We start from the raw sequence: 26,644 nt of genomic DNA on the forward strand, positions 1-26,644 counted from the left end.
TGCCAGATAAATTGGACTTTTCTTTTTTACCTTTTTTCTTTTGAACTTTTTGCCAGACCCCAAGTGATGGAGTAGTAGAGACAATTGCCAGTTCATTATTTCTGGAGATGTTTGGAACTTCTTTATCTGAATCAGAACTTTTAGATACATGAGATCGCTCAACTCCCTGTTTGGTGGCAAACCCTGCATCTAAAGGCAGTGTTTTCAAAATTTAACCACTGTGTCCACTTGAAATCTTTGTGTCAAATGGATACATTCCGGAAGGCCTTTGCTAAAGTCTATCTCCACACAAATATGGGCAAAAGTTAATATCCCTTTGTCCATTCTTTCTCGATCCAACTTTAGGAACCTTCCCAAAGAATTTCCAATCCCTTCTAGGACCAGATGGTGCCAAAAAGGTAGGTGGAGGTTATATAGCCTTACCCAAACTGGCATTTTTGAGACCACCATTGAGTTTGCATCAAAACCAGGGAACCATGGGGTTACGAAGAGCCCCGCCCTTCCCTAGAACCATGTTTCGTCATTTATGACATGATTGTAATCTTTTTGAGTATCAAACTCAACCACAAAAAATCCTTTTTCACACAGATAAATATCATAGTCTCTGGTCCAGTTGAGATAGATCCACTCACTTAGTTCTTCAGATTTGGGCCAGAAACAATTAAATTGACAAATGATAGCTTTTTCTTGTAAAGTATTGAAGAGAGCACGCACTTCTAGTAATTCTATGGACAAATCTGGAGCTTGTTCCATCTTTTCTACTTTGTATGGACCTGGAATTGTCAAATACCCTTGTCTGTCGGTGCTGATCTAGCATATGTGCTTGCTCCTGGGGCACCTCCTTTTAGCCGTAGATTCTGGATAATGGTAGAGTTCCTTTGAATACCATAGTCTTTCAAAGGGATCTCTTCCTGCAACACTTTCCTGGAAAAAATCAAACTTTGTAATGAAGCAGAAATACTTGTGATATTTTGGGCATTTTGCTTCAGATCTGTCACTTGATCCATACTTCGGACCCATAACATTATTGATTTCCCAGAGATAGTTTTGATAAAAATCTGATACAAATCCTCTGGATTTGGGTCTGCCCCTTTGTTGTCGCCTCTGGACTTTTGTCCCGTGTTTAAACTCGTGTTGGTTTGCTTTGCATTTGATGATTGGTTTCGAAGCCCCAAGTTGTATGGGAACGTGCTCGTCTCGGCCTTTTCTCGTTCCATTGCATTGTGCCCTTTGTTGCTGGATCTGTCCTTTTGCTTTGCATGCAACTCCTAACCACTGCATGTCCATGGTGCATATTCGTAGATTGTCCCAAAGGAAGAAAAACCATTGTCTGCAACCCTTCTCTTTTCCCATAAGCGAATTTGCAGAGCTTTTAGCCTTTCTTCCGCCGAGTTTCATTTTATGCACACTATAGACCTCTCATCGATGTTGTTAAAGGATCTTCGATCCATCCAACAACATGTATCATCATTGTTGCAATCATTGTCCACGTAGTGGGTGCCATTTCTATTTTGTGATCTCTTTTCATGTTTGTTCTTGGATGCCTGTGCACTCGTCTTTACCGTGCCCAAGCCATTGAGTTTCCTACACGATGATCTGAGCCCGAGACTGCTGGTCTTGATGAGAAAAACCCCAAGGATAGTGACAGGTATGCCTGAGTTCAAAGTAGAAAATGAAAGTGTATGTCCGGGATGTGCCGAAGGAAAACTTACAAGGGGACGCATTCCCCTATGGTAATAGCAAGACCACAGACATATTGCAATTGATCCACTCCGACATATGATCCACTCTGACATATCTGGTATGATGCTAGTAAACTCCTTGGGAGGATACTTATATAATCTCACCTTTGTGGATGATTATTTTCAAAAGACCTGGATCTACTTCTTGAAGAAGGATGAAATGTTCACCTAGTTCCGACATTTCAAAGCCTTGATCGAAAACCAATCTGAGAAGTAAATCAAGATATTGAGGATTGATAATGGGACCGAGTATGAATCCAATGAATTCCAAGATTATTGCAGAGAAGGTGACATTAAGAGGGAGACTACAACGCCAACACTCGCATGCAGAATGGTGTGGTTGAAAGGAAGAGTCACTCTATTGTAGAAGCTGTCCATGCCATGCTTCATGATCAAGGCCTTCTGAAGTTTCTATGGGGTGAAGCTGCAAATATCACCGTGTATGTTCAAAACCGATGCCCTCATCAAGCATTGGACTCCAAGACTCTCAAAGAAATGTTCATTGGTAAGAAACCCGATGTCTCTCATTTTCGAATTTTTGGAAGCTCCCTATATTTTCATGTGTCGAAAGAGAAAAGAAGCAAATTGGGTGCATTTGGGAAGAAAGGAATCTTTGTGGGCTATAATGAAAATTCTAAGGGATATAGAATTTATGTGGCTAGTCAAAAGGAAATTGAGATAAGTCATGATGTCACCTTCGATGAAGATATGGCCCTCAGGAAGTTCAACAACCTTCCTATCCTAGGGAAGGACAAAGAAGCTGACACAGGAAATTAGGGTGAAGAAGATGACGAATGATGCCTGATGTTGATGAACCTATGGATCCTATTGATCCACTCCCTCATGAGCCTTCCTCCTCCAAGAGGAGACCTTCATGGCTCAGGGAGACTCTCGAAGATGCTGAGAGGGATATTGCACCAAGGGGTAATTTCCGTGAAAGCAAGAAGCCATACAAGTACCAAGGATATTTGACCGCCATGAGCACTATCATTCAAATTGAGCCTTCATCATTCGAAGAAGCCGTGAAGCAACAAGTATGGAAGGGTGCTATGAATGAAGAATATGAGTCAATTATGAAGAATGATGTCTGGGATGTGGTCCCTAGACCCCAGGACAAATCGGTTGCACTTCTAAGTGGCTCTACAAAATCAAGCATGGAGCTCATGGAAATGCAGAAAATTTCAAGGCTCCCTTTGTTGCTCGAGGCTTCTCTCAAAAGGAAGGTGTAGATTACGGTGAGATATTTGCAGTTGTTTCTCGATACACCACCATCCGCTCGATCATAGCCCTTGCTACCTCGCAAGGATGGAACCTACATCAGAAGGATGTCAAGACTGCCTTCTTGCATGGTTAAATCAAAGAGGAAGTCTATGTGGAACAACCCGAGGGGTTTGAAGTTCATGATCGGGAATCTCATGTATGTAGGTTCAAGAAAGCTCTCTATGGATTGAAGCAAGCACCCTGGGCTTGGTATGAGAGGATCGATAACTATCTGATGAAGCTGGGATTCACTAGAAGTGAAGTCGATCCAAACCTTTACTTTAAGGCTAAAAATGATAAACTTCTCATTCTGGTACTTTATGTGGACGACCTCTTTCTGACAGGTGTATACCCTCTCATTCACAAATGTAAGAGGGAGTTGGCTTCTGAATTTGAGATGAAGGACCTAGGACCGATGCACTATTTCCTAGGGTTGGAGGTTTGGCAAAAGCCAGGTGAAATTTTCCTCTCTCAAGGAAAATATGTTGTGAAGATATTGGAAAGATTTGGGATGGTGGACTACAAGCCTGTGACTATTCCGATGGAACTTAACTTTAAGAGGTTATGTGGTAATGTTGTTGGACCTGAATTGGGAAATGCTTCTGAGTATTGTCAACTCATAGGAGCATTGATGTTCTTCGTGAACTCCCTTCCGGACATATGTTTTGCAGTTAACACATTGAGCCAATACATGGTTGAGCCTCATCATATACATTGGATTGGTGCCAAGAATCTTCTGAGATATCTTCCTGGCACAATCACTCATGGATTGAGATACACTGCTGGAAATGTGAGGCTTGTTGTCGCGCGGATTGACACGACAACGCTCAGACCGGGGGCTGTCACTCTGATCCCCGATCCCTCCGTTTAAGCCTGTCTCCCGCGGCTAAGGGGGTAGTCCCTGTGAGATGATGAGGCCAACTGTCGACCAGTTGGTTGGGAGACACGAGACACGATTAAGATAAGCACTAAAAAGATTTAATTAATTGAGCAGACCAGTGCCTTAAGAGATTGATGTAGAAATGATTACTTGTTAAATGATATAGGAACATGGACCATGGACAGCAACCATCTATCATCAGCTAAATCACGACCAAAACGATATCCAGCGATTAAAAAAAAACTTCGAAAAGATGAATGTGCTAAAATGAAACCCAAAAAAAAAAACCCTAAACCCTAATAAAAAACTGCATAAAGAAAAAATTAAAACCCTAGATCAGCTAATTAATTTACAGATTTGGCCCCTTAACAGCCAGATTCAGCAATAAGCACGGAAAACATTTTAAAGAACAGAAATTTCAGATCGTCACTGTGAAGAACTTCAAAAAATCTCTCATGCAAACTTAGAAAAATAAACCAAATGATAGACCCAGGATCAAGTTCAATTGGGCTCAGCAAAAAAAATGCTTGCGGGAGTTGGCTGGTTCAGCCGAGAACTTCCCCGAACGCCCACAAATTTCCTTCAGAAAATGTTTTCTGCACAGCTCAAAACAACCGTCAACAAAGAGGGCAAAAATGCTGCTAGATCTCAAACAATAATGGAGATACCTGCCATTACTTCAGAAACCCTAACAGCACCCAAACCCCAGCAAGTGAACAAGATACCTGTGCTCATAAAACTCTACGAAAAGCTATTATTAATGGCTGAAAATAACATATGCAGAAAATGAAATGATCTCATAGCATTCCAAGAGAGTAACACCAGCAAGATATGGACCCCAAAGTCTTCCTTTATTAACCAGAAACAGATTTACAAGAGAGCTTCTTCAGTATCTGACTCACAGATCGAATGAATCTGAAATGACCAGCTAAGACCCTATATAAAGGAAATGATCCCAACGGCTAGTTCGAATGATCCATGTAGAAATGATCTCGACCGTTGATGAAGATCAAGACATCTCTTGATCTCATCCGTCGATTTATTCAACTAATTTATTATTATTATTTTTAAAATTTTTAAAATTTCTTATTATTTATTATTTTATTATTATTTTTTAAATTTTTAAATTTTTTTTTTTATTATTTTTTATTTATTTCATTTTTAAATTTTTTTTATTATTTTTTAAATTTTTAAATTTTTTTTTAATTATTTTTTATTTATTTCATTTTTTTTTAAATTTTTAAATTTTTTTATTATTTATTATTTTATTATTATTTTTTAAATTTTTAAATTTTTTAAATTTTTCATTATTTTTTTTTTAAATTTTTAAATTTTTTTATTATTTATTATTTTATTTTATTTTTTAAATTTTTAAATTTTTAAATTTTTTATTATTTTATTTTATTTTTTTAAATTTTTAAATTTCTTAGTTTTTATTTATTTTATTTCGTTTTTTTTTAATGGATCATCGAACTAAGCCTTTGGAAACATCACCTAGGACCTAGGACTTAGGACTCGCGAGGGGATTTAAAACATTTTCAACCCTCAAGACACATTTCATGATGACTTTTTTACAATTTACATCTTAAGGGGACAAGCCCGCTTAACACAGACCCTCATCAATCACCCAGTTCTGCGACACAACTATAATCTAGCAGATTAACACACTAGGATTCTCCTAAAGTTCTAATGACAAAATGCATCCCGGCTTTGGGGTCAGGTTTGAAGGAAAACTCTGCCGATCCATGGATCGGTGAGACGAAAAACCTTCCGGGACATAGATTATCATAGAAAGTTAGATCCACCTAGGCAATTTTACATACATGACTCTGATCTGCTTAGATTATTTACAATTCATACATGCAGACTGGGTTTACAATCAAAAAATGATCAAGTTGCTGATGATGGCAGGATGGCACGGACACATCGATCAGGTGCTGCTCCTTTCTTGCAAAGAAAAGGGGGGTGTACTGCATGGGTAGTTGACCAGTAGTGGTCAACAAGGCTACATGGTTATTCTTGTTTATTTGGAGTAGCATCGGATGTGCTCTAGCTACGAAAATTGGTGGAGAGGCTAAGGCACATGAGATCTCCAATACCTAGAAAGGGTTTGGGTAGATTCTAAACAGTTTGGGAGATATTAAAATAATTAATATTTTTAATGGAGCCCCTAAGTCTAAACTTAGGGAAAATAAAATATTAATGTGAATTAATATAAAACTGTGTTAGAATGGTCCAAAAGTCATGGATCAAGCCAGATCTAATCTTAGTTGTTGATTAGGGACTTAATCTCGGCCGTTGATTTGTCAACGAGAAAAGTATAAGAGGAGGCTTGAGGGTCACTTGGAGAATACACTGAGGGAGACCAGTCAGTGCAATTTCTGGAGCGGGGTTAGCTGAGAAATTGAACCAGTGGTCTGGTGAGCAATCAGGAGCAGCAAGTACGGAACAAAGAGACAGGATTAGCCACTGGAGATCAGCGCCGAGGCAGGAGAGGCAGACGCAGGGCATTTCAGGCAGACGCAGAGGCAACGGGAGACTGCGCAGTCACTAACTGGGCCTGCGTGGGTGACGCAAAGAGGCCCAGGGCTAACACAGAGAGGCCCAGCGCTAACACAAGCAAGCAGAGGCTGACGCAGAGGGTCCGAGAGCCACGCAGAGGTCAACTAGGCTGATGCTGAGATTGGGAGAAGTGTTGGAGAATTTTTCTCTGTGTGTGTAAGCCAGTTTGGCACCCTCTTGTACAGAAGAATTGCTGAATAATAAAATCCTCCCTTGTTGCACCGGTTTTCCCACATTGGGTTTTTCCGGGGACCGTTGTCCAAAATATCTGTGTCAATGTGTTGATTCTTGTGCATATGTTTGTTTATGTATTACGGTGTGATATCTGCAGCAATATTTATTTTAATGTTTATTGAAGTAATTTCATAAATAACTTATTGTGGAATAAGTAGGAAAAGTAAATCAGTTGCTACAGTGATAGAGTTTTCACAATTCTAATGCTAATTGGGCTGGCAGTGTGGTGGATCGCAAGAGCATTTCTGGGTGTTGTTTTTCTTTGGGTTCTGCTTCGATATCCTAGGTGAGGAGGAAGCAGAAATCGGTTGCCTTGAGCATCACCGAGGCCGAATACATAGTTGTTAGTATGGCCTCTTGTGAAGCTGTCTGGTTGAGGAAGCTCTTCAGTGAGTTGTTTGGACATGTGCTGGATACCACTATGATTTGGTCCGATTATCAGAGAATCCTGTGTTTCATGTTCTCTCGAAGCATATAGATATCACGTACCACTTTATCCGGGATATGGTACAACGAGGAGCAATAAGGCTCCATCACATTGGATTGATGAACAGGTTGTCAATATTCTGACAAAGCCCCTGGGGAAGGTCAAATTTTTGGCTTTCCGAGAATGACTTGGACTCGTGGAGAGACCCTCTTATGAGGGTCTTGTATGAGATGGACATTGAGATCTGGGAGCTCCAGGGGGCTTGGGGTATTTCTTGGAGCGGTGAGCAACCATAGGGTTAGTGGTTCAACCTTCCCCTAGTGGTTTGTTGTGTACAAGGTGAGTGGTTCATCCTTCCCCTGTGATATCCCTTGACAACATTTGACCAAGACGAGTCGTTCATCCTTCTCCTTCCGAGACATCCTACCCATGCAGTCTAGGACTCATGAGAAGTACCTCTCATCTGGCCAATGAGTAGGGAAATGAGGATAGGGACCATAATACTACCGATGGATGCATCGTGTACTATCATACTCCCTATGCTAGGATGTCTGATATTGATCTGGGATCAATGGGAACTGACCTCGGGTCATTAAGAGTGGTATGAGACACTCTCTTTTGATTGGGACTAACTTCAGGTCAATAAGAGTGGTATGAGACACTTTTTTGATTGGGACTGACTTTGGGTTAGTAGAGAATGGTATGATACATTGTCAATCACTTCTTCTTCTTCATAGTTCAGCAGAGCAGTGTAAAGCAATGCATGGATGGCAGAGATGGTACATATTGGCAGATGGATTAGCAGGTGTAGTTCTCCCTAGTTGAGAGGGATTGTTAAAATTGGCAACTAGGGCCAAACTCCACATGGGTTATCTTATATATGAGAACTGATTTTTTTATTAGATTACTCTCTCGGAGAGGTGTAGGATTGGTCTAAAGATCATCCGATTCTGACATGTACAAATGAAGAATTGAATTTATTTATATTATAGACAAATTGTCAAGGTCAGCCAACAAGCAAAACAGGGACACAAGTCCCCAATTCATCCTCAAAGTTGCATATAAAAAGGGGACCTCATCACACATATCTCTCTCTCCTCTTGTGATTGGGCACACTATCCGAGGCTGTCTTCTCTCTCTCCACACGTGTGAACTAGGGTTTCTGTTTTCTGCATTGACCGAGTTGCTGGTAGGCTGTTTGACTGCGTTGGCTTGATGCATTGACTTGTTTTGACTTCGGTTTGGGTGAGGAATCTCTCTCTAAGCAAGCCACAACTCTGGGCACGAAGATCAAAGAGCTTTGATTAATGTTGACTGTGGTTAGGGCTGAGCGCAGGTTGACTGTTTGACCAAACCTTAACTGGGCAGAATTCAACTGTTTAGTGCTCTACCCTGTTGACCAGCGTTGACTTTTCTGATTAGTGCTCTTTTGTTGCTATTATAAATTATCAGAATTTGTAAATTGTACTATCTCTCTACTGAACTATTGAAGACTAAAAGAGGATTTGATCAAGGGTTTCCCCACATTGGGGTTTGGTCCCTGGCTGGTGCCACATCTTGTGTCCTCTTGTCTTGGCTTTTCTTGTACTGTTTATGTTTATGTTCTATCAGCATTTTACTTACATGTTTATAAACTGAAACTAATGTTGGGCTCATAAAGAAATTGAAGTAAAATTGCTCCAAAGCATAGAACTAGTGTTCCACGGGGTCTCGTCCCCCCACCTTGGGGTCTAGTTTCCTAGCTCCCTCATGCTCCGGGGACTTGGGGACGAGAGGGGGTCGTTTCCCCACGCTCCCAAAAAACACAGTACACAAGGAAACTTGAAAGGGGTCATTTCCTAGGCAAAAGGGGTCTTGAGTACCTAGAAAATTCGCAATTTTTTTTTATGAAACAAAAAAATCGTAATTTTTAATATTTGTTGACCGACTAGGAAGGGTTTACATTATGTTCATTTCACGTTTCATTTTTTGTTTGCTCCTTCGTTGAACTAAACACTGCCGCCATCGCCAAGCAACCTTCTATCTGCTCCTTTATTGAACGGAATGATGTCGCCATCGCAAAGGAGCCTTCTGTCTACTCCTTCGTTGAATGGATAACCTTGAGCGATTATGCTCATTTATCTTTTGATATGTTCTTATGTTATTTTGACTCTATAAAATTAAAATTTTTGACTCTTGATGTATCAAACTTATAATTTTATTTCAATATTCAGTATTCAATGTTCATAGTTGGGAACACCAATATGGTTTAAAGTTTAAACATTTAAAATCTTATAATTTATTTTCATTGTGCATTGTTAGTAAGTTACTAGACTAGTAGTTACACTGCACAGTTACAAACTTGCATGTATGATGTATGATTATAATTTATATGATAATGATATCAATGATCATGCTTTTCGTTTTAAATTTGTTTCAGTTATATGATTTATCGATTTATATTTTATATTTATTAGTTTTTAAGGCCCCAATGCCCCCCCACGTTTCCTAAAAATTGGTTGGAAGCTTTTGCATAGGCTGCTCCTGTGTATATCCACTCCCTCGCCTCCTTGTCCCAGAAAATTGGTGGAACATTGCATAGAACATACCATTGTTGCCTAAAATTAACATAAGTACTTCAACAATCTGGACTTGTGAACATGTATTGAATTATAAACAATAGATGGTGTTTTTTATATTTTTTGTTATTGAACTCAAACATAAGTTGTTTCCAGTGAGATGTTATCCGCTCCCTCGCCTCCTCGTCCCAAAAACTTGGTGGAACATTGCATAGAACATACCATTGTTGCCTAAAATTAACGTAAGTACATCAACAATCTGGACTTGTGAACATGTATTGAATTATAAACAATAGATGGTGTTTTTTATATTTTTTGTTACTGAACTCAAACATAAGTTGTTTCCAGCGAGATGTTAAAATGAAATCAGAAGAGTGATGCAATGCAACTGATCACTACAACAATGAGGTTTTTATCCGATCAAACATTTCCTAGCTGACCACAGTTAAAGGTTTTGATGTTTTAGATCTGTATTCATGTTAAATATGAAGCTGTTCCATTGTTTAAATAGTTGTGATGAAGCCATCTATTTCCTAGGCATGCCTGTATAGAGACCATTCTATCTTCTGTAAAGCTTATGAAATTTGGGGGCATTCTGTATAACTTGAGAACATAGTATTAGATGACAGACTGCGGGGAATGGCCACAATATATAGCCAAGAGTTACTTCTAGGTCAACATGTCTTTTTATGGGTATTCTTGTTTACGTATTTGTGGGACACTATAGGAAGTATGCTCTGTTGATGATGTTCCCTAATGTCTTTCTCATAAGCTTTTTTTAAATCTGAAAGTATTGTTCCACATTTTCTTTTGTTGACGCGCATGTTTCTGTATGTGGGTGGCTGTGTGTGTGTGAGATAAATTAAGTCCGAGGCATGTCTCTGATGGAATGGGAGGTTTTTTGCAGCTACAAAGCTTAAAGGAGACATATCTACCTAAACTAAAAGAAGCAAAGAACTTTCTTATAGAGAATTCTCAAAAGGTGTGGTTCCCTTGTTCCTGCTACATCATATAGTTTTGAAATTTTGATTCATTTAGTCATTGATATTTACCCCGTGTTTTTTCTGGAACACAGTTTGTGCTAGACCAGTAATAAAATTATACCTTTTTACTTTTCGTCTGCTGTTATTTTAGCAACTCTTCTGCGAAGATATGGTTTTGAAATCAAAAGTTGTAACCTTATTCATAAACATATTGCTGATATTTAATTCTTTGCTTAAATGACCAACTGTAATTATTCAGTGATTTTGACTCCCATATCTGTGAATCTAACAGAGAAGTGACATGGATATTAACAATAGTACATAGTCTAATGTTGATGTCTTTGTATTTATTTGACGTTAGTCTAGGTTGCTTGGAAACATATAAAATTCAGATTTCGAACTGCCAAATTGCTGCAAGTTTCAATATGCAGACAATCAATGAATTCAGCTTCTGTTAACAAACAAATAGAAAAACGTTATTTCTTAACATATTGAAAGCAGAACTGTATTGATTCAACCACTTGCAGTTTATCCAAGAATGATAAAGTCTACAGATTTCTACTGAAACTGTACCATTATTTATCGTGCACCCAAACATGCTTTTGGAAGGCTATCACAATTAACTATAGCTTCTCTTAGGAATGTACACAAACTAATGGTGAAATGTGAAAGACACATCCAAGAAAAGCAGGATAAAATACGTAGCAGCACTAGAAAATTTCTGAGATTTCATTCCTTTTTAGGAGAAGCTTTTCAAAAAGAGATAACTCTAGAATCTGTCGATCTATTTATAATAGACATGCACACACTGCTATTCTCTTTGTACAGATCCACTAGAAAAATAAAGGTAAACAGAGATATATAAATTTAATCTGTTATTGCACTCATAAAGATATTCTCCATAAACATTTCATATGAATTTGACAGTCGAGGCCATTGTATGGTGTTGAAATGTGTAAGCTACTTGTTTTGTTCACCTGGGGCATTGCAACCATGTGGAGAACTACAAATCCATTATCATCAATTAATATTCATCCAATTCATTGGTGGGATAACATGGAGAAAAATCAACAACTGAGTAGGTTGTAGAGGAGAGATAACAAGGCCAAAGGTCAAGTTGGCTTTAGACTGAAACTTTCCATGACCATTTGGACGGGTATTGTTGCAATGTGTTTGTTAAAGAATTCATGTCCTGATGTTGTATGATAGCAAAAAAGTGGAGCAACAAAGGTGAGGAATTATGGTGATGCTTTGTAGACTTCAAAAAGGCTCTTGACACATATCCTGGAGAAGAGTTATGCTACATGCTAATGGAAATGGGAGTCCCTAATGAGTGGAGAGCCATGGTGCAGAAGATACGGAAGGGTGTCAACACCGAATTAGAACTGAGGATGGCTTGTTTGAGAGCTTCAAGAGTGTCTTAGAAGTTGTTATAATATAACTTCATAACATTATGAACATGTTGTACATTTTCTATTTAGTCATGATTGGTTATAAGTTATAACTTGTGTATTAATGAATAAATTAACTGACATGGATCTTCTTCATCTTCATAGTCTATATAGAATAATTTATTCTCACTACATTTATGCCCTTTACTTGTTGTCACAGTTGAAACATAGTCCCTTTTCTCTTCTTTCATCAATTTGCTAAGGAGTCAACCTTGTTAGTTTAGGAAAGGGAGCATGATTTTCTTTATAGTTATTAGTGACCATTTTTCTAGTGGTCATATTTTTACTTTAACTTTCCTTGCTAGACTGAAAGCATGCTCTAGATATTTAGGTTCCATCCTCAGTTTATTTTATAAAGTGAAAATGTCGTAATTAAATTGATTAATCAATTTTAATTATTTTCCTAGGTGTAACTTAGGGAAATAGATTAATTAATTAATAATAGTTGAGACATGGTCGATTTTCCTCTAGAGACTTCTAGTACAGTGTCTAAGTGAATTTAGCCATCGATTAGATGATTTCAGATCTAGATCTTCGCTGTTGATTTCTCAATGAGAGAGATTATAAAGGAAATCGATGGGCTGTCTTGGAGATCAATTCATTGCAGTGAACAGGGCGCAGTGATAGCGTGGGTTTTGACACCAATGAGGGTTTCAACAATAGTTGCAGTAGTAAATACTTTTGGAGTTTTCTTTCATTAATATTCTTCCAATTTTCGAGATCTGGAGGAATTCTCCAAGAGTTATTTTGTAGACAAGAGAGGTTGAGATTGCTAAGAGAGGTTGTACGATATTTCCAGGAGAGGTTGTATGAGTTGCCAATTTAGCGTCTTGAGATTTCCAGTTGCAGAGTGAATTGCAGGAAATCAGTGCAATTGCAAGAAAAGGCCAAGAGCAGGAATTCATAGTAGATTGTAGGAATAACAATGTGAATTGTAGGAAAGGCCGTGTCATGTTGCAAAGGGAGGGCATGGGCCTTCTAGTCGTCGGATCGACCTTTTTTTTGATCTATTTTCTTTTTTTCTTTGCACCGAAAATCTAGGTAGGTCCACTCGAAGGGACCACACCCCTGAACCAAACTAATTTGGGCCTAACACCGAGGGTGTCGAGGAGAATTGAACCTGTGACCTCCCAATGGCAAGGTGTGTTATGAATAAAATGTATATAAATAATATAAATTAAAAATGATAATAATTGTTAATTAAATAGTAATTATTTATTGAAGAAGCATGTCTCTAGGGACATGACAGTTCATGAAAAGGCACCTTCTTGGCTATATAAGAGGGCCCTCATTTGTAACAATCATTGTCTCACATCTCTTCTGTATTTAAACATTCATATATTTATTTATTATCCTATGATGGATACTTTTATATTCCAGATCTTCTGAGAATTATGCTGCATATACGAACTTTGTTCATAGCATTAGTATCAGAGCGTTTACGAACTTTGTTTGTAACATTTGTATTAGAGTGTTTACCGACTTTGTTTGTAACATTGGTACTAGAGTTGTTCGATCCTTTGGCTGCTCAATCACTACATAAAACCAGTCTGATCTAACCTTTGGGCATCAACTGTACGTCAACTTTGTTGTCGTGCAATTGAAGCGTTTCACTACACAAGAGTTTGAAGCTTCTCCATTTCGCCATTAGGCCGTTGGCCATATAATTAAAAAAAAAAATTGAAAAGAAGAAGAGAACTAAAAAAAGGAAAAAATTATTAAAAAAAAATTATAAAAGAAAACAAAAAGAAAAGAATTGAAAAAAAAGGATATATATATATATACACACACTCTTTGGTTTTTTACCCCTTTTTTAATTATTCTTTTTAATTCCTCATATATATATATATATATACATACATATATCTATATACATATATATAACAAGGAAAAAGGTTGCACGCAGCTGCTGCAACATGTCGGCACACCCAAAAACATAGTCGCCGAACCAATTTCCACTGACCAAATTCCCAAACATGTTGTGGCAACCATGTCCCTTGTGCGTTCCTATCAGAGTTGTGCCCATTCCCTTGTCCAACCATAGCAACCATCGCGATCTCCGACACTGCCACCAACCCCCCTCGATTCTCTCTGACGCTGTCCCAGCTGCCGCTAGAGCTCGTCCTACGCCGTCGCCGTAACTCCACACAACCGCTGACACTAAGCTTTGCAACAAATCGCAAGTCACAGCCTCAACCACCTGAGCTGATGCAACCCAGACAGACCGCCACCAAACGTTCTCATCTATTCCACCTTGCCAGGGGTCCTTGTCCATTGCCATTGTAATCTTTGACATACCCATGTCGTCTGCTTGTCCTCCACTGATTCATTCAATGATAGCGGTCTATTGCACATTGCTAAAGATCATTCTGACACTGATCGGTACTTGATTTTTGCAATAGCTTAAAATTAATTTCACTTGTAGTATTGTCTACATTGTGCCGTTGCTGGAAGGTTTGCCATAATCGCATCAACTCAAACGACTAAGTGAAAACACTTAGTCACGTCCATACAAATCCTCATGGTAATCTCATAATATTAAATTTTAAAGAAGCGGTTTAGTAAATAGGGTTACAAGGAACTATTCATGTTAATTTTAGGCAACAATGGTATGTTCTATGCTTTAGTGCAATTTTACTTCAATTTCTTTAAGAGCCCAATATCAATTTCAGTTTAGCAATTGCATAAACATGTAAGTAAAACGCTGATAGAACATAAACATAAACAATAGAAGACAAGCCAAGACAAGAGGATGCCAGGGACAAACCCCAATGTGGGGAAACCCTTGATCAGATCTTCTTTTAGTCTTCAATAGTTTAGTAGAGAGAGATAGTACAATCTACAAATTCTGATAATTTATAACAGGAGCAAAAGAGCCCTAACCAGAAAAGTCAACGTTGGTCAACAGGGTAGATTTCTTCCTCAATTCAGCTCGGTCAAAGCTAGTCAACTTTGACCTCCAACAAGTCTAATCAACCCAAAATAGTTTGAAAAAGTCCAGTGAAAATTGGTCAACAAAAGTTAACCCTACAGCTAGTCCTAATACAGTCAACGCTGGTCAAACAAGAGGTCAGATTGCCTCAGTTCTTGTGCCCAGATCTGCGCCCTGCTAGGACAGAATTCCTCCACCCAAAATCGCACCAAAAATAGGGAACGCTTGGTCAATGCAGTCAAACAACCTCTAAAATTTTTGGTCAAATTTGGTCAACGCTGAAACAAAAAAACCCTTCCTTCCCTTCGCATGTGTGGGGAGCAGATTCATATTTTCGTACCCAATCAAAGTAGGAGAGAGAAGATGAGTGAGTGAAGTGTGTCCAAATGAGGATGAGGCATCATGTATTTATAGGAAAGCGTTGAGGATGAATAGACATGACTATTGGGCTTCTGAGCCTGCATGAGTTTGTTGGCCGACCTTGACAATTTGTCCATAATATAAATAAATTCATATCTTCATTTGTACATGTCAGAATTGGATTATCTTTAGATCAATCCTACACCTCTCCGAGAGAGGAATCTAGTAAAAATATCAAATGTCATAAATAAGATGACCCAAAAGTGGAGTTTGGCCCTAGTTGCCAATTTTAACACTCCCTCTCAATTAGGCAGAACTCCACCGCTAATCCATCTGCCAATTTGTACCACCTTTTCCATTCATGCATTGCTTTGTTGAACTATGAAAAAGAAGAAGTGATCGAGAATGTATCATACCATTATCTACTAATCTGAAGTCAATCCCAATCAAAAGTGAGTGTCTCATACCACTCTTAATGACTCGAGGTCAGTTCCCATTGAGCCGAGATCAATATCAGACATCCTAGCATAAGGAGTACAATAGTACATGATGCATCCATCGGTAGTACTATGGTCCCTATCCTCATTTCCCTACTCATTGGCCAGATGAGAGGTACTTCCCATGAGTCCCAGACTGCATGGGTAGGATGTCTCGGCAGGAGAAGGAGGAACGACTCGTCTTGGTCACATGTCGCCAAGGGGTATCACAGGGGAAGGATGAATCACTCACCCTGTACACAACAAACCACTAGGGGAAGGCTTAACCACTCACTCTATGGTTGCTCGCCGCTCCAAGAAGTACCCCAAGCTCCTCGGAGCTCCAAGAGCTTAATGCCCATCTCATAAGAGAGTTTCTCCACGACTCCAAGTCGTTCTTGGAATGCCAAGAATTTGACCTTCCCCAGGGGCTTTGTCAGAATATCGGCGACCTGCTCATCAGACCCAATGTGATGGAGCCTTATTGCTCCTCGTTGTACCATATCTTGGATAAAGTGGTACCTGATATCTATATGCTTGGAGCGATCATGAAACACGAAATTCTCTGATAATTGGATCCCACTCTGGTTGTCGCAGAAGATCATGGTGGTATCCAAGACATGTCCAAACAACTCACTGAAGAAATTCCTCAACCAGACAACTTCACAGGAGGCCATACTAGCAGCTATGAATTCGGCCTTAGCGGTGCTCAAGGCAACCGATTTCTGCTTCCTGCTCATCCAGTATATCGAACCAGAATCCAAAGAAAAACAACATCCAGAAGTGCTCTTACGATCCACCACACTGCTAGCCCAATCAACATCAGAATAACCATGCAACCTCACATTTCCGACAATGTATCTCAGTCCATGAGTGATTGTGCCCCGAAGATATCTAGAATATTCTTGGAGGCAATCCAATGTATATGATGAGGCTCAATCGTGTATTGGCTCAATGTGTTAACTGCAAAACATATGTCCGGACATGAGTTCACCAAGAACATCAATGCTCCTATGAGTTGACGATACTCAAAAGCATTTCCCAATTTAGTTCCAACAACACTACCACATAACTTCTTAAAGTAAAGTTCCATCGGAGTAGTCATAGTTTTGCAGTCCATCATCCGAAATCTTTCCAATATCTTCAGTGTTCACAACATATTTTCCTTGAGAGAGGAAAATTTCCCCTGGCTTTTGCAGACCTCCAACCCCCAGAAATAGTGCATCGGTCCTAGGTCCTTCATCTCAAATTCAAAAGCCAACTCCCTCTTACATTTGTGAATGAGAGGGTATGCACCTGTCAGAAAGAGGTCGTCCACATAAAGTAACATAATGAGAGGTTTATCATTTTCAACCTCAAAGTAAAGGTTTGGATCGGCTTCACTTCTAGTGAATCCCAGCTTCATCAAATAGCTATCGATGCTCTCATACCAAGCCCAGGGTGCTTGCTTCAATCCATAGAGAGATTTCTTCAACTTGCATACATGAGATTCCCGATCATGAACTTCAAACCTCTCAGGTTGTTCCACATAGACTTCCTCTTTGATTGAACCATGCAAGAAGGCAGTCTTGACGTCCATCCGATGTATGTTCTGTTGTCGCACAAAGTGTCTAGCCACCGCGAAAACGCTCAGAGTAAGGGCAGTCACTCTTGATCCTTACTCACTCAGTTTAGACTCTCTCCTAGGCAAGTCAAGGGGGGTAGTCCCTGAAGTAAATGGATGAGGATAGCTTGTGAAAAAAACAGACTCTAGGAGATTTTAATGACAGACAACTTGATGAATCTCAATTATATCAAAAGAATAGATTAACCGCCAATGTAAATAAGACACGACCACAAGATAGAAACGATTATAGACCAGTGCCTTTAATATTTGAATTAACCATCAAGTAAATAAAAGAAGTTGTCCAGAATGATTTTCAATATGTGACGAATAATGATAATCAAGTATGATTAATATAAATGCCCAAAACCGCATCACACAAGATATTCTAGATTTAAAATGATTTTCACTAATGACCTAGATCTAGAACTTAATTAACCCTTTCCAAAAATCACTATGATTTATTGCACCTTGACCATAGGAAAATCATGAAAAATGCATTTAATGACCAAATAACACTAAGGAAATTTAGGTTAATTTTTTTTAATTATTCCTTAGGAACTTGAAAAACAAATCAAAGGGTTAACATATCAAAATTTTTAATGGGCCATGAGTCACATTAAAAATTTTGATGTCTAAGCACAAATCCTTTAATTTATTTCGTTCTTAAATTCGACACCAAAATTTAAAATTTTTAGACTTTTTTTTTTGAAATTTTTAGGATTTTAAATATTTTAGAATTTTTTAAGTTTTATTTATTTTTAGATATTTTCAGATGTTTTTAAATTTTTTTTTAACCTTTTTAAATGTTTTTAGACTTTTAATGTAAAATTGAAATCATAAATAAATAAAAAAATTGAAATCGTAATAAAAAATCAAATTTTTTATTTTTTATTTTTAACTTCTAATGAATCTAACTAAAATTTGATTTAAATGAAATATTAATAATAAGAAGGCACTAACCTAAACCCTAACAATAAAAAGAACTAACTAAATAAGAAAAAAAGAAAAAAGAAATACCTAGTCTAACATAACGCATACATAGTAGATTAAAACAAAATCGAATGTTCTTGTTGTTGTGTGTCCGTAGGTTTGAAGCTCGACGAATGGAGGAGATGGAAGTGAGCAAGGAGCAGGGACGATGGACACGCGGGCCAGCAGCGATGAGGGGTTTCGGAGCAATGAGGGTTTGGAGGGTGCAAATGAGCTGAAGATGCAGCGGAAAGGAGTCGGGTAGGAGGTCGAAAGAAGAGGCAGTGTTTGAGAAGCAAGCTTGTGCAGGTTTCAGTGTATGTCTATAGGTTGGACTTGCGATGAAGACGCAGAGGGCAAGGTATGGCAACGTGCAGGCAGAAGGACGTTTGTTGTGTGTTGCATGGGGATGGAAGAGATGTGAATGTTAGGGTCCCACCCTAACCCCCTTATTTATGTCATGGGATCACGTCATAGTCAAGAGTCAATAAAGCCCATATTAATATTTGTAAGTGGTTAACCCGCAATTAATTACGGGACCACAGTTAGTTGCAAATGGGCGGTAGTATTAGTTAGATGGTAAATGGGCGGTAGTATTAGATAGATGGTATTAATAAAACCCACGATATTGGCTCGTGGTATTGCATGTATGAGTCATATATAAAGGATAGAGACTCCCTGCGAGGAGCATTGTGTCTTGTTTTGTAATCAAGCTCTGCTCTATTGGAGGTTGCCCCCTCGAAGAGGCCTGTGAACATTTCTCTCTGAATAATAAAATCATTGCTATTTTGTGCTCTGGGTATATTTTTTTGCATATTCTGCGTTCTCGGTATCTTTTCTTCGCAAATTTTATGTTTGGGTATAGCTTTGCAGGTTAAGAGCATAACAGTGAAGGAGAAGGTTTTTTGCTGGTTGGAGCAGGTATGGGCAACTGCGTGAGGGAGAAGGACGCAAGGGAGAGATGAGCAGGGTTATGAGGGCTCTATTGAGGGCAAAGCAAACATCGTATGGAGGAGAAGCTGCGGGTTGAGGAAGAAAGGTTGCGTGAGGGACAATGATGGCAGGGGTTTCGAGGTTTTGGAGAAGGCAGCGGTGAGGGACGCAAGCAAATGGAGCAGCGATGATGTATGGCACGAATCTAGAGGGTATGGAGGGACTGCGAGTAGGATAGACAGAAGAGAGAACTCAGGCAGGTACTCAAATTTCTCTAGATCTTTTAAAAAAATAAATTTCAAAGCCCAAACTCAAAAGATAATTTCGAAATTTTCCAGAAAACAAAAGTGAAAACAAATTCGAAATCTTGTTCTTAGGAAACCCCAAGCAGCAGAGAAACTGTAGCCCAATAACCGAAGAGAAATTTCCAGATTAAGTTCTTATGATTCAGCTTAAAATTTATCAATGAAACCCTTATAAAATTTCCAAATTAAAAAAAAAAAACTCTTGGATTGCAAAATCTTTGGATAGAAACCCTGCCAAAAATGATGCTGATGGACATCTAGAGATCCAGATCTTACCCTCCAGGGCCTAGATCTGGACTCTACACAGTTTTCAGCTTCAGATCTGCAACTACATGACAAGAACCACCCAAACAGTATATACAATGACTCAATAAAAAAAAACTAAAACCCATAAAACCCAAGTGGAAGATCTATCAGATCTAGGGAGTGTGAGTCCAACTCCGCTCCAAAATCTGATAATCTGAGGCTCTTAACAACGAGATCTATCGATTTAGCATAGGAATTTTTTTTTTTTTTTTTAATTTTAGAAGAGGTACTGAGCTCAAAACCTTTCATGCATTACCCATAAAAAATATATTATGATAAGCCCGGGATCAAATTTAAACTGGGCTCTTCAGAAAACATGGATCAGGAGTTGGCTGGTTCAGCCGAGAACTTCTCTGAACGCCCGATGATCTAATAATCAAGGATTTCCTGCAAAAATCAATTTAACCATCAACATAGAGCGAGAAAACGATACTGAAATTCAGATAAATAAAGATACCTGCTATTATATTCAAAACTTAAATTATCATTCAAACCCCATCGACTGAGCAAGATACCTGTACTCAAATCACTCTTCAGAAAGCTACATCAATGGCTAAAAAGAAATCTATACATGAAAATGACACATCTTACAGTGTTTCCACGAAGAGTAACACCAACAGAAATTAACTCCAAAGTATTTCTTTATTGCTCATAAAAAGATTACAAGAGAGCTTTTCGCTTAGTTCACGATCCAGACATCGGATGATTCTGACGGACAAAATTAAAGATAAATCCTCCAACAACTAGTTCGAGTAATCCTTGTCAAAGCAATATTGACCGTTGATGAGGATTAAAATTTATTTTAATCTCATCCGTCGAAATTTTAATTTATTGAGGAAATTCGAAATTTTCAATTAAATGAAAATTAATTAATTCAAAAATTAAATTTTTGAATTAATTTCCTCAAAATTTTGACTTTGACTCAACCCAAGGGACCAAAGGATAAAATTTAGCAGAATAATCAATTAACCTTAGTCCCTGGACCTCTTAAAATTTAATCTTTTAAAGGACCCACGCATTTTGCCTTTGGAACATTTAAATTCACTTAGGACTTAGAATTAATCAAATTTTTGGCTTAGGATTTTAATTAATTTTGGCCAGAAAATTTAATTAATTAACCTATGAGGGGATAAATTATTTTTCTAACCCTCAAGACACTTTACATTATGATTTTTACATTTTTTACATCTCAAGAGGAAAAACCCATTTGCAAAAGACCTTCCCAGACTATCCAGTTCTGCGACACAAATATAATCTAGCAGATCAAGTAATTTGTAATAAAATAATCTAACCAAATAGTTAGGATTATTCCCAAATCACTTTTACAAAGACTCGATCTAGAACACTAGGACTCCTCTAAGACCCCAGTGAGAAAATCCATTCTGGCTTTGGGCTAACGCTGAAGGGAAACTTTGCCGACCATCCGAGAATGGATCGGTGAGACAAAAACCTCTCGGAATGTACATCGTCACCAGAAAAGTAGGTTTACCTAGGTGATTACATACACGACACGGATCTGCTGAGATTATTTACATTATACATATGCAGACTGGGTTTACATTATAAGATGATGATCAACTTGATGATGATAGCTGGATGGCAGGAACACATCGATCAGACGCTATCCCTTTTGCGAAAAAGGGGGTGTACTTCTATGGGTCGTTGACACATATTGGTCAACATTTGGCTCTACTTGGGGACACGTTGCTACAACAGAGGAATGTGAGAATCTAGAATCTGCATCCACGCAACACACAGCATAACATAAGTAGCGTCCATCCAAAAAACATCATGTAACATTAAGCAGAGGAAATATATAAGCTCTTCATTTATTAACTAGTCTAATAACATGAAAAACACAAATCTAACTACAAAATGAAATACTGAAATAACAGGGCATAAGGTTAGAAATACAATACAAAGATGCCCCATGGCATTCGACGTGTTCAGTATAGTGCATACTGAGCATTTGCCTGCTTTCAGGCAAATCTATCGGTTGTTTCTCGGATGTGCCATGTCCAATCTTGCATACGGTAGGACTTTTTCCTATTCGAAAATCAAGCTGCTTGCAACCATTTGATGCATCAAATCGCTTTCTCATTCTTTTTCTCTTGCACTTTTTCTTTGTGGCAGGTTGTATCACTGACTATGTGGAACATTCTGTTTCAAAACTTTTAGATGAAGTATGTAAGATATGCATGACATGTCTCTCTTCATTTTGTATCTGCTCTGTCAAGAATGATGGATCAGTCTCATAGGTGTCATGAGTTATAACTTGGTCTTCTGTGACTGGTGGATTAACCGTGTGAGCATCAACCTGATTATTAATTTCCATTTTATCTAGGTCACCTTCAATTAGCCACTTTTCAATGGAACAAAGGACCTCATAATAAAATGGAGCTTGTTGCAGCCTAAGTCACCAGGTTCGTGTTCGAGTTCGAGTTCGGCGATCTTGAAATTCGAATAAAGTTCAGCAACTAAAATTTTGCCGATAAAGTTAGACATAAAATTCGACATATAGAAATTCAAAAAAGAATGTATATATATAAAAAAAATCAATTTAAAGTCAAATTCAAAGTCCATAATGCACATTGCAAAGACATAAGATTACTGCTCAAAGATTTAAATCATTTCGACATAATTTTATAAACCATGAAAGCGAGTGCCAAATTCCAATAAAGAACCAAGTTCCAACTTCCATATATAGTAAACAAGGTGAGAAATTCATCATAGACATTGGCAATTTGGCACACATATCAAATTCAACAAAACCATGAGCCATATCAGATTGCATATATTGAAAAACAATCTGATAAAAAAGCATTCAAAATATATAAACTCGAAAGTTTAAAGTAGCTTGGCAAATTTAAAAAATTGTTCATGCAAAAAGTTTTATTCTTGATGTTCCTGTGGCCCACTTGTTATATCAAAAAGTTCTATATCATCAAGAGCAGTGGGAGCTATGAATCCGCTAGATGCTTCAGCATTAGTTTCATCAGTTAATTCCCTGTCAATGTACAAATCAGCTTCATCCATTGATGTGTTTGGAACATGATCGATCCACGGAGTAGAGGAATTGGATGACTCTTTAGCCACATTCTTCAATGCCAACTGCAAGTTACTACGAACATAAACAAGATCTTCTAATCTTCCAGATAACAATCTATTTCTTTTCTTGGAATGAATGTGGTCAAAGGAACTCCAATTCCTTTCACATGCTGATGCACTTGATCCCTGGCTTAAGATACGAATTGCAAAATTTTGCAATTCTGGTGCCCCTGAACCATAAAATTCCCACCATACTGCTAGATCACTTCTGCTCCTATCATACTTTGCTGATTGTGTTCCAAATAACCCTTCTTCTAACACCTTGTCAACATGTTCAACATGATCCTTCCAAGACTTGCTGTAGATTAGTATATCATCAAAATTTACTAACACAAATTTTCTAAGGAATGGTTTGAAAATTGAATTCATCAAACCTTGAAATGTTGAAGGTGCATTGGTAAGACCAAAAGGCATGACCAAAAATTCATAATGACCCTCATGAGTTCTAAATGTCGTTTTCAGAATGTCTTCAATCTTCATTCTGATTTGATGATATCCCGAACGAAGATCCAACTTGGTGAAGTAAATTGATCCATGCAATTCATCCAGTAATTCATCAATGACGGGAATGGGGAACTTATCTTTAATAGTGAGCTTGTTGAGCTCCCTATAATCTGGACACATGCGTCATGATCCATCCTTCTTGTGCACCAATACTACTGAGCTGAAAAAGAACTTTGACTTGGTTGAATTATACTAGCCTCTAGCATTTCTGCAACCATACGTTCAATTTCACTTTTTTGGACATAGGGATATCTGTACGGCCTGATGTTTGGAGGAACACTTCCTGGAATCAGATGGATAGCATGATCATGATCACGCATAGGTGGGAGACCTTTGGGAGTCTCAAATACCTTGGAATGATTGTCCATGACTTTTTGGAGATCTGGAGAAATAGATGATTCCAATGTGGAAACATCTAGCGAACATAATTTTGCAATTACACCTCTTTGCTCCTTTTTTAGAAGCTTTGTCATACCATTAGAGCTGATTATCTTTTCTGGTTTCCCTGCAATACCCCTTAATTCAACTTCTTTTCCTTCTGTAGAAAATTTGATGAAAAGTTTTTGAAAATTAAAAGCTATTGTACCCAAGGATTGTAGTCATTGGACTCCTAGTACAACATCAACGCCTCCCATTGAAATGGAAAGCATTGGGCTAGTCAATACATATTCTCCCATGGATAGTTTGATATTATGGCACCTTCCAGAGCAATTTATTGTTCCTCCCATTTGCAATCATCACTTGACACTCTGGTGCTAGATATAGGAAGCAATTCAATTCTTTTGCTACCCTACAATGAATAAAATTGTGGGTGCTTCCTGAATCAATCGACACTATTACCTTTTTCTTCTTGATTTGTCCTTCTATCTTGATGGTTTGAGGAGTGGTAATTCCCGCCAATGCATTACAAGATATGGTCGGATTTATTTGTTCTTCATTACGGGAATGGGGAACTTATCTTTAATAGTGAGCTTGTTGAGCTCCCTATAATCCGGACACATGCGCCATGATCCATGTGCACCAATACTACTGGAGCAGAAAAAGAACTTTGACTTGGTTGAATTATACTAGCCTCTAGCATTTCTGCAACCATACGTTCAATTTCACTTTTTTGGACATAGGGATATCTGTACGGCCTGATGTTTGGAGGAATACTTCCTGGAATCAGATGGATAGCATGATCATGATCACGCATAGGTGGGAGACCTTTGGGAGTCTCAAATACCTTGGAATGATTGTCCAGGACTTCTTGGGGATCTGGAGAAATAGATGATTCCGATGTGGAAACATCTAGCGAACATAATTGTGCAATTACACCTCTTTGCTCCTTTTTTAGAAGCTTTGTCATACCATTAGAGCTGATTATCTTTCCTGGTTTCCCTGCAATACCCCTTAATTAAACTTCTTTTCCTTCCGTAGAAAATTTGATGAAAAGTTTTTGAAAATTAAAAGCTATTGTACCCAAGGATTGTAACCATTGGACTCCTAGTACAACATCAGCACCTCCCATTGAAATGGAAAGCATTGGGCTAGTCAATACATATTCTCCCATGGATAGTTTGATATTATGGCACCTTCCAGAGCAATTTATTGTTCCTCCCATTTGCAATCATCACTTGACACTCTGGTGCTGGATATAGGAAGCAATTCAATTCTTTTGCTACCTTACAATGAATAAAATTGTGGGTGCTTCCTGAATCAATCAACACTATTACCTTTTTCTTCTTGATTTGTCCTTCTATCTTGATGGTTTGAGGAGTGGTAATTCCCGCCAATGCATTACAAGATATGGTCGAATTTATTTGTTCTTCATCTAGGCTTTGTTCATGGAGTATATCTTCTTCTTTTGACCTTTCTTGCTCCTTTTCTTCTTCCTCTTCACAATCTATGTAGAATAATTTCTTCTCAGCACACTTATGACCTTTAGTGTATTTGTTATCACAACTGTAACAAAGCCCTTTTGCTCTTTTTCTTCCAATTGTTGTGGTGTCAACCTTATAGGTTTTGGAAGACTAGGGGCAACAACACTTCCGTCTTTATAGTTGTGAGTGGTATGCTTCCTGGTTGCCATAATTTTGCTTTCCATTTTTCTTGCTAACTTGAATGCCTTCTCTAATGAATCAGGTTCCCAAAGACAAACATCATGTTGGATATTATCCTTTAAAGACCCTATGAACACATCAATCCTATGCTCCTCTGGAATATCTTTTACCCTTATGTTCAATTTTTGGAACTCTTCAATGTGCTCCATTACTGAACCCTTTTGTTTGAGATTTATCAATTGGCTAAAAAAAGTGTTGCTTTTTGTATCTTCATAATGTGCTATCAATTCTTCCCTAAAAATTGCCCAAGTGATAAATTTTTTACGAGAGCAAAGCCATTGATACCATACAAACTGATTTGGTTCCAAATATACAGTTGCCATACGTACCTTTTGTGTGTTTTGCACATTATTGGGATCGAAGAATTGCTCCATTTGTAATATCCATGTGGCGGGATCCTTGCCATCAAACTTCCTCATATCGATTTTTGGAATATGGTGGGTCTTCGATCCAACGTTAGAGTTTATGGAATTATGATTAACATTACTTTTGTTCACATCATGAGTTTCCTTTACAACCTTTTCACCATTAGTAAGTATTTCTTGTAGAAAATTTGTCAAATCTGTCTTCAAATCTGCCATGTCTGTCTTCAAATTTGCCATGTCTCTCTTCAAATCTGTCTTCAAATCTGCCATGTCTGTCTTCAAATTTGCCATGTCTCTCTTCAAATCTGCCTTCGAATCATCCATCTTAGCTTCCATGCCCTTTATCTTAGATTCCACACCATTTATGTTAGATTCCACGCCATTTATCTTAGCTTCTGTTAGCTTTTGTGAGTGTGACATTTGTTGTACTTGTTCTTGTAATTTTGATATATCATGTAGCATTTCTTCCTCTCCTTCATAAGTCATGCTAGAACTTTCAGGTTCCTTACTAGGTGTTTGCATTTTCTTTCCTCGGGGCATCAATTACCGATAATAATGCTTTACTATGCCCTTTGAATTCC

At 38.2% G+C, this 26,644-nt stretch overlaps 1 protein-coding gene across 1 annotated transcript in view; it reads left to right on the forward strand.

Moving 5' to 3' along the window:
• The window catches only part of LOC149155587 (uncharacterized), a 210,696-nt gene that overhangs the window by 94,154 nt on the left and 89,898 nt on the right, over window positions 1-26,644 (forward strand). The window contains exon 5 of the mRNA XM_089440763.1: window positions 10,571-10,645. Within this exon, the coding sequence (XP_089296889.1) occupies window positions 10,571-10,645 (75 nt within the window). The remainder of the gene's footprint in view (window positions 1-10,570; window positions 10,646-26,644) is intronic.

Source organism: Pinus tabuliformis, chromosome 9 (assembly GCF_031772625.1).
Source record: "Pinus tabuliformis cultivar Carrire ecotype Pingquan chromosome 9, CPIR1, whole genome shotgun sequence".
Classification (NCBI taxonomy): Eukaryota; Viridiplantae; Streptophyta; class Pinopsida; order Pinales; family Pinaceae; genus Pinus; species Pinus tabuliformis.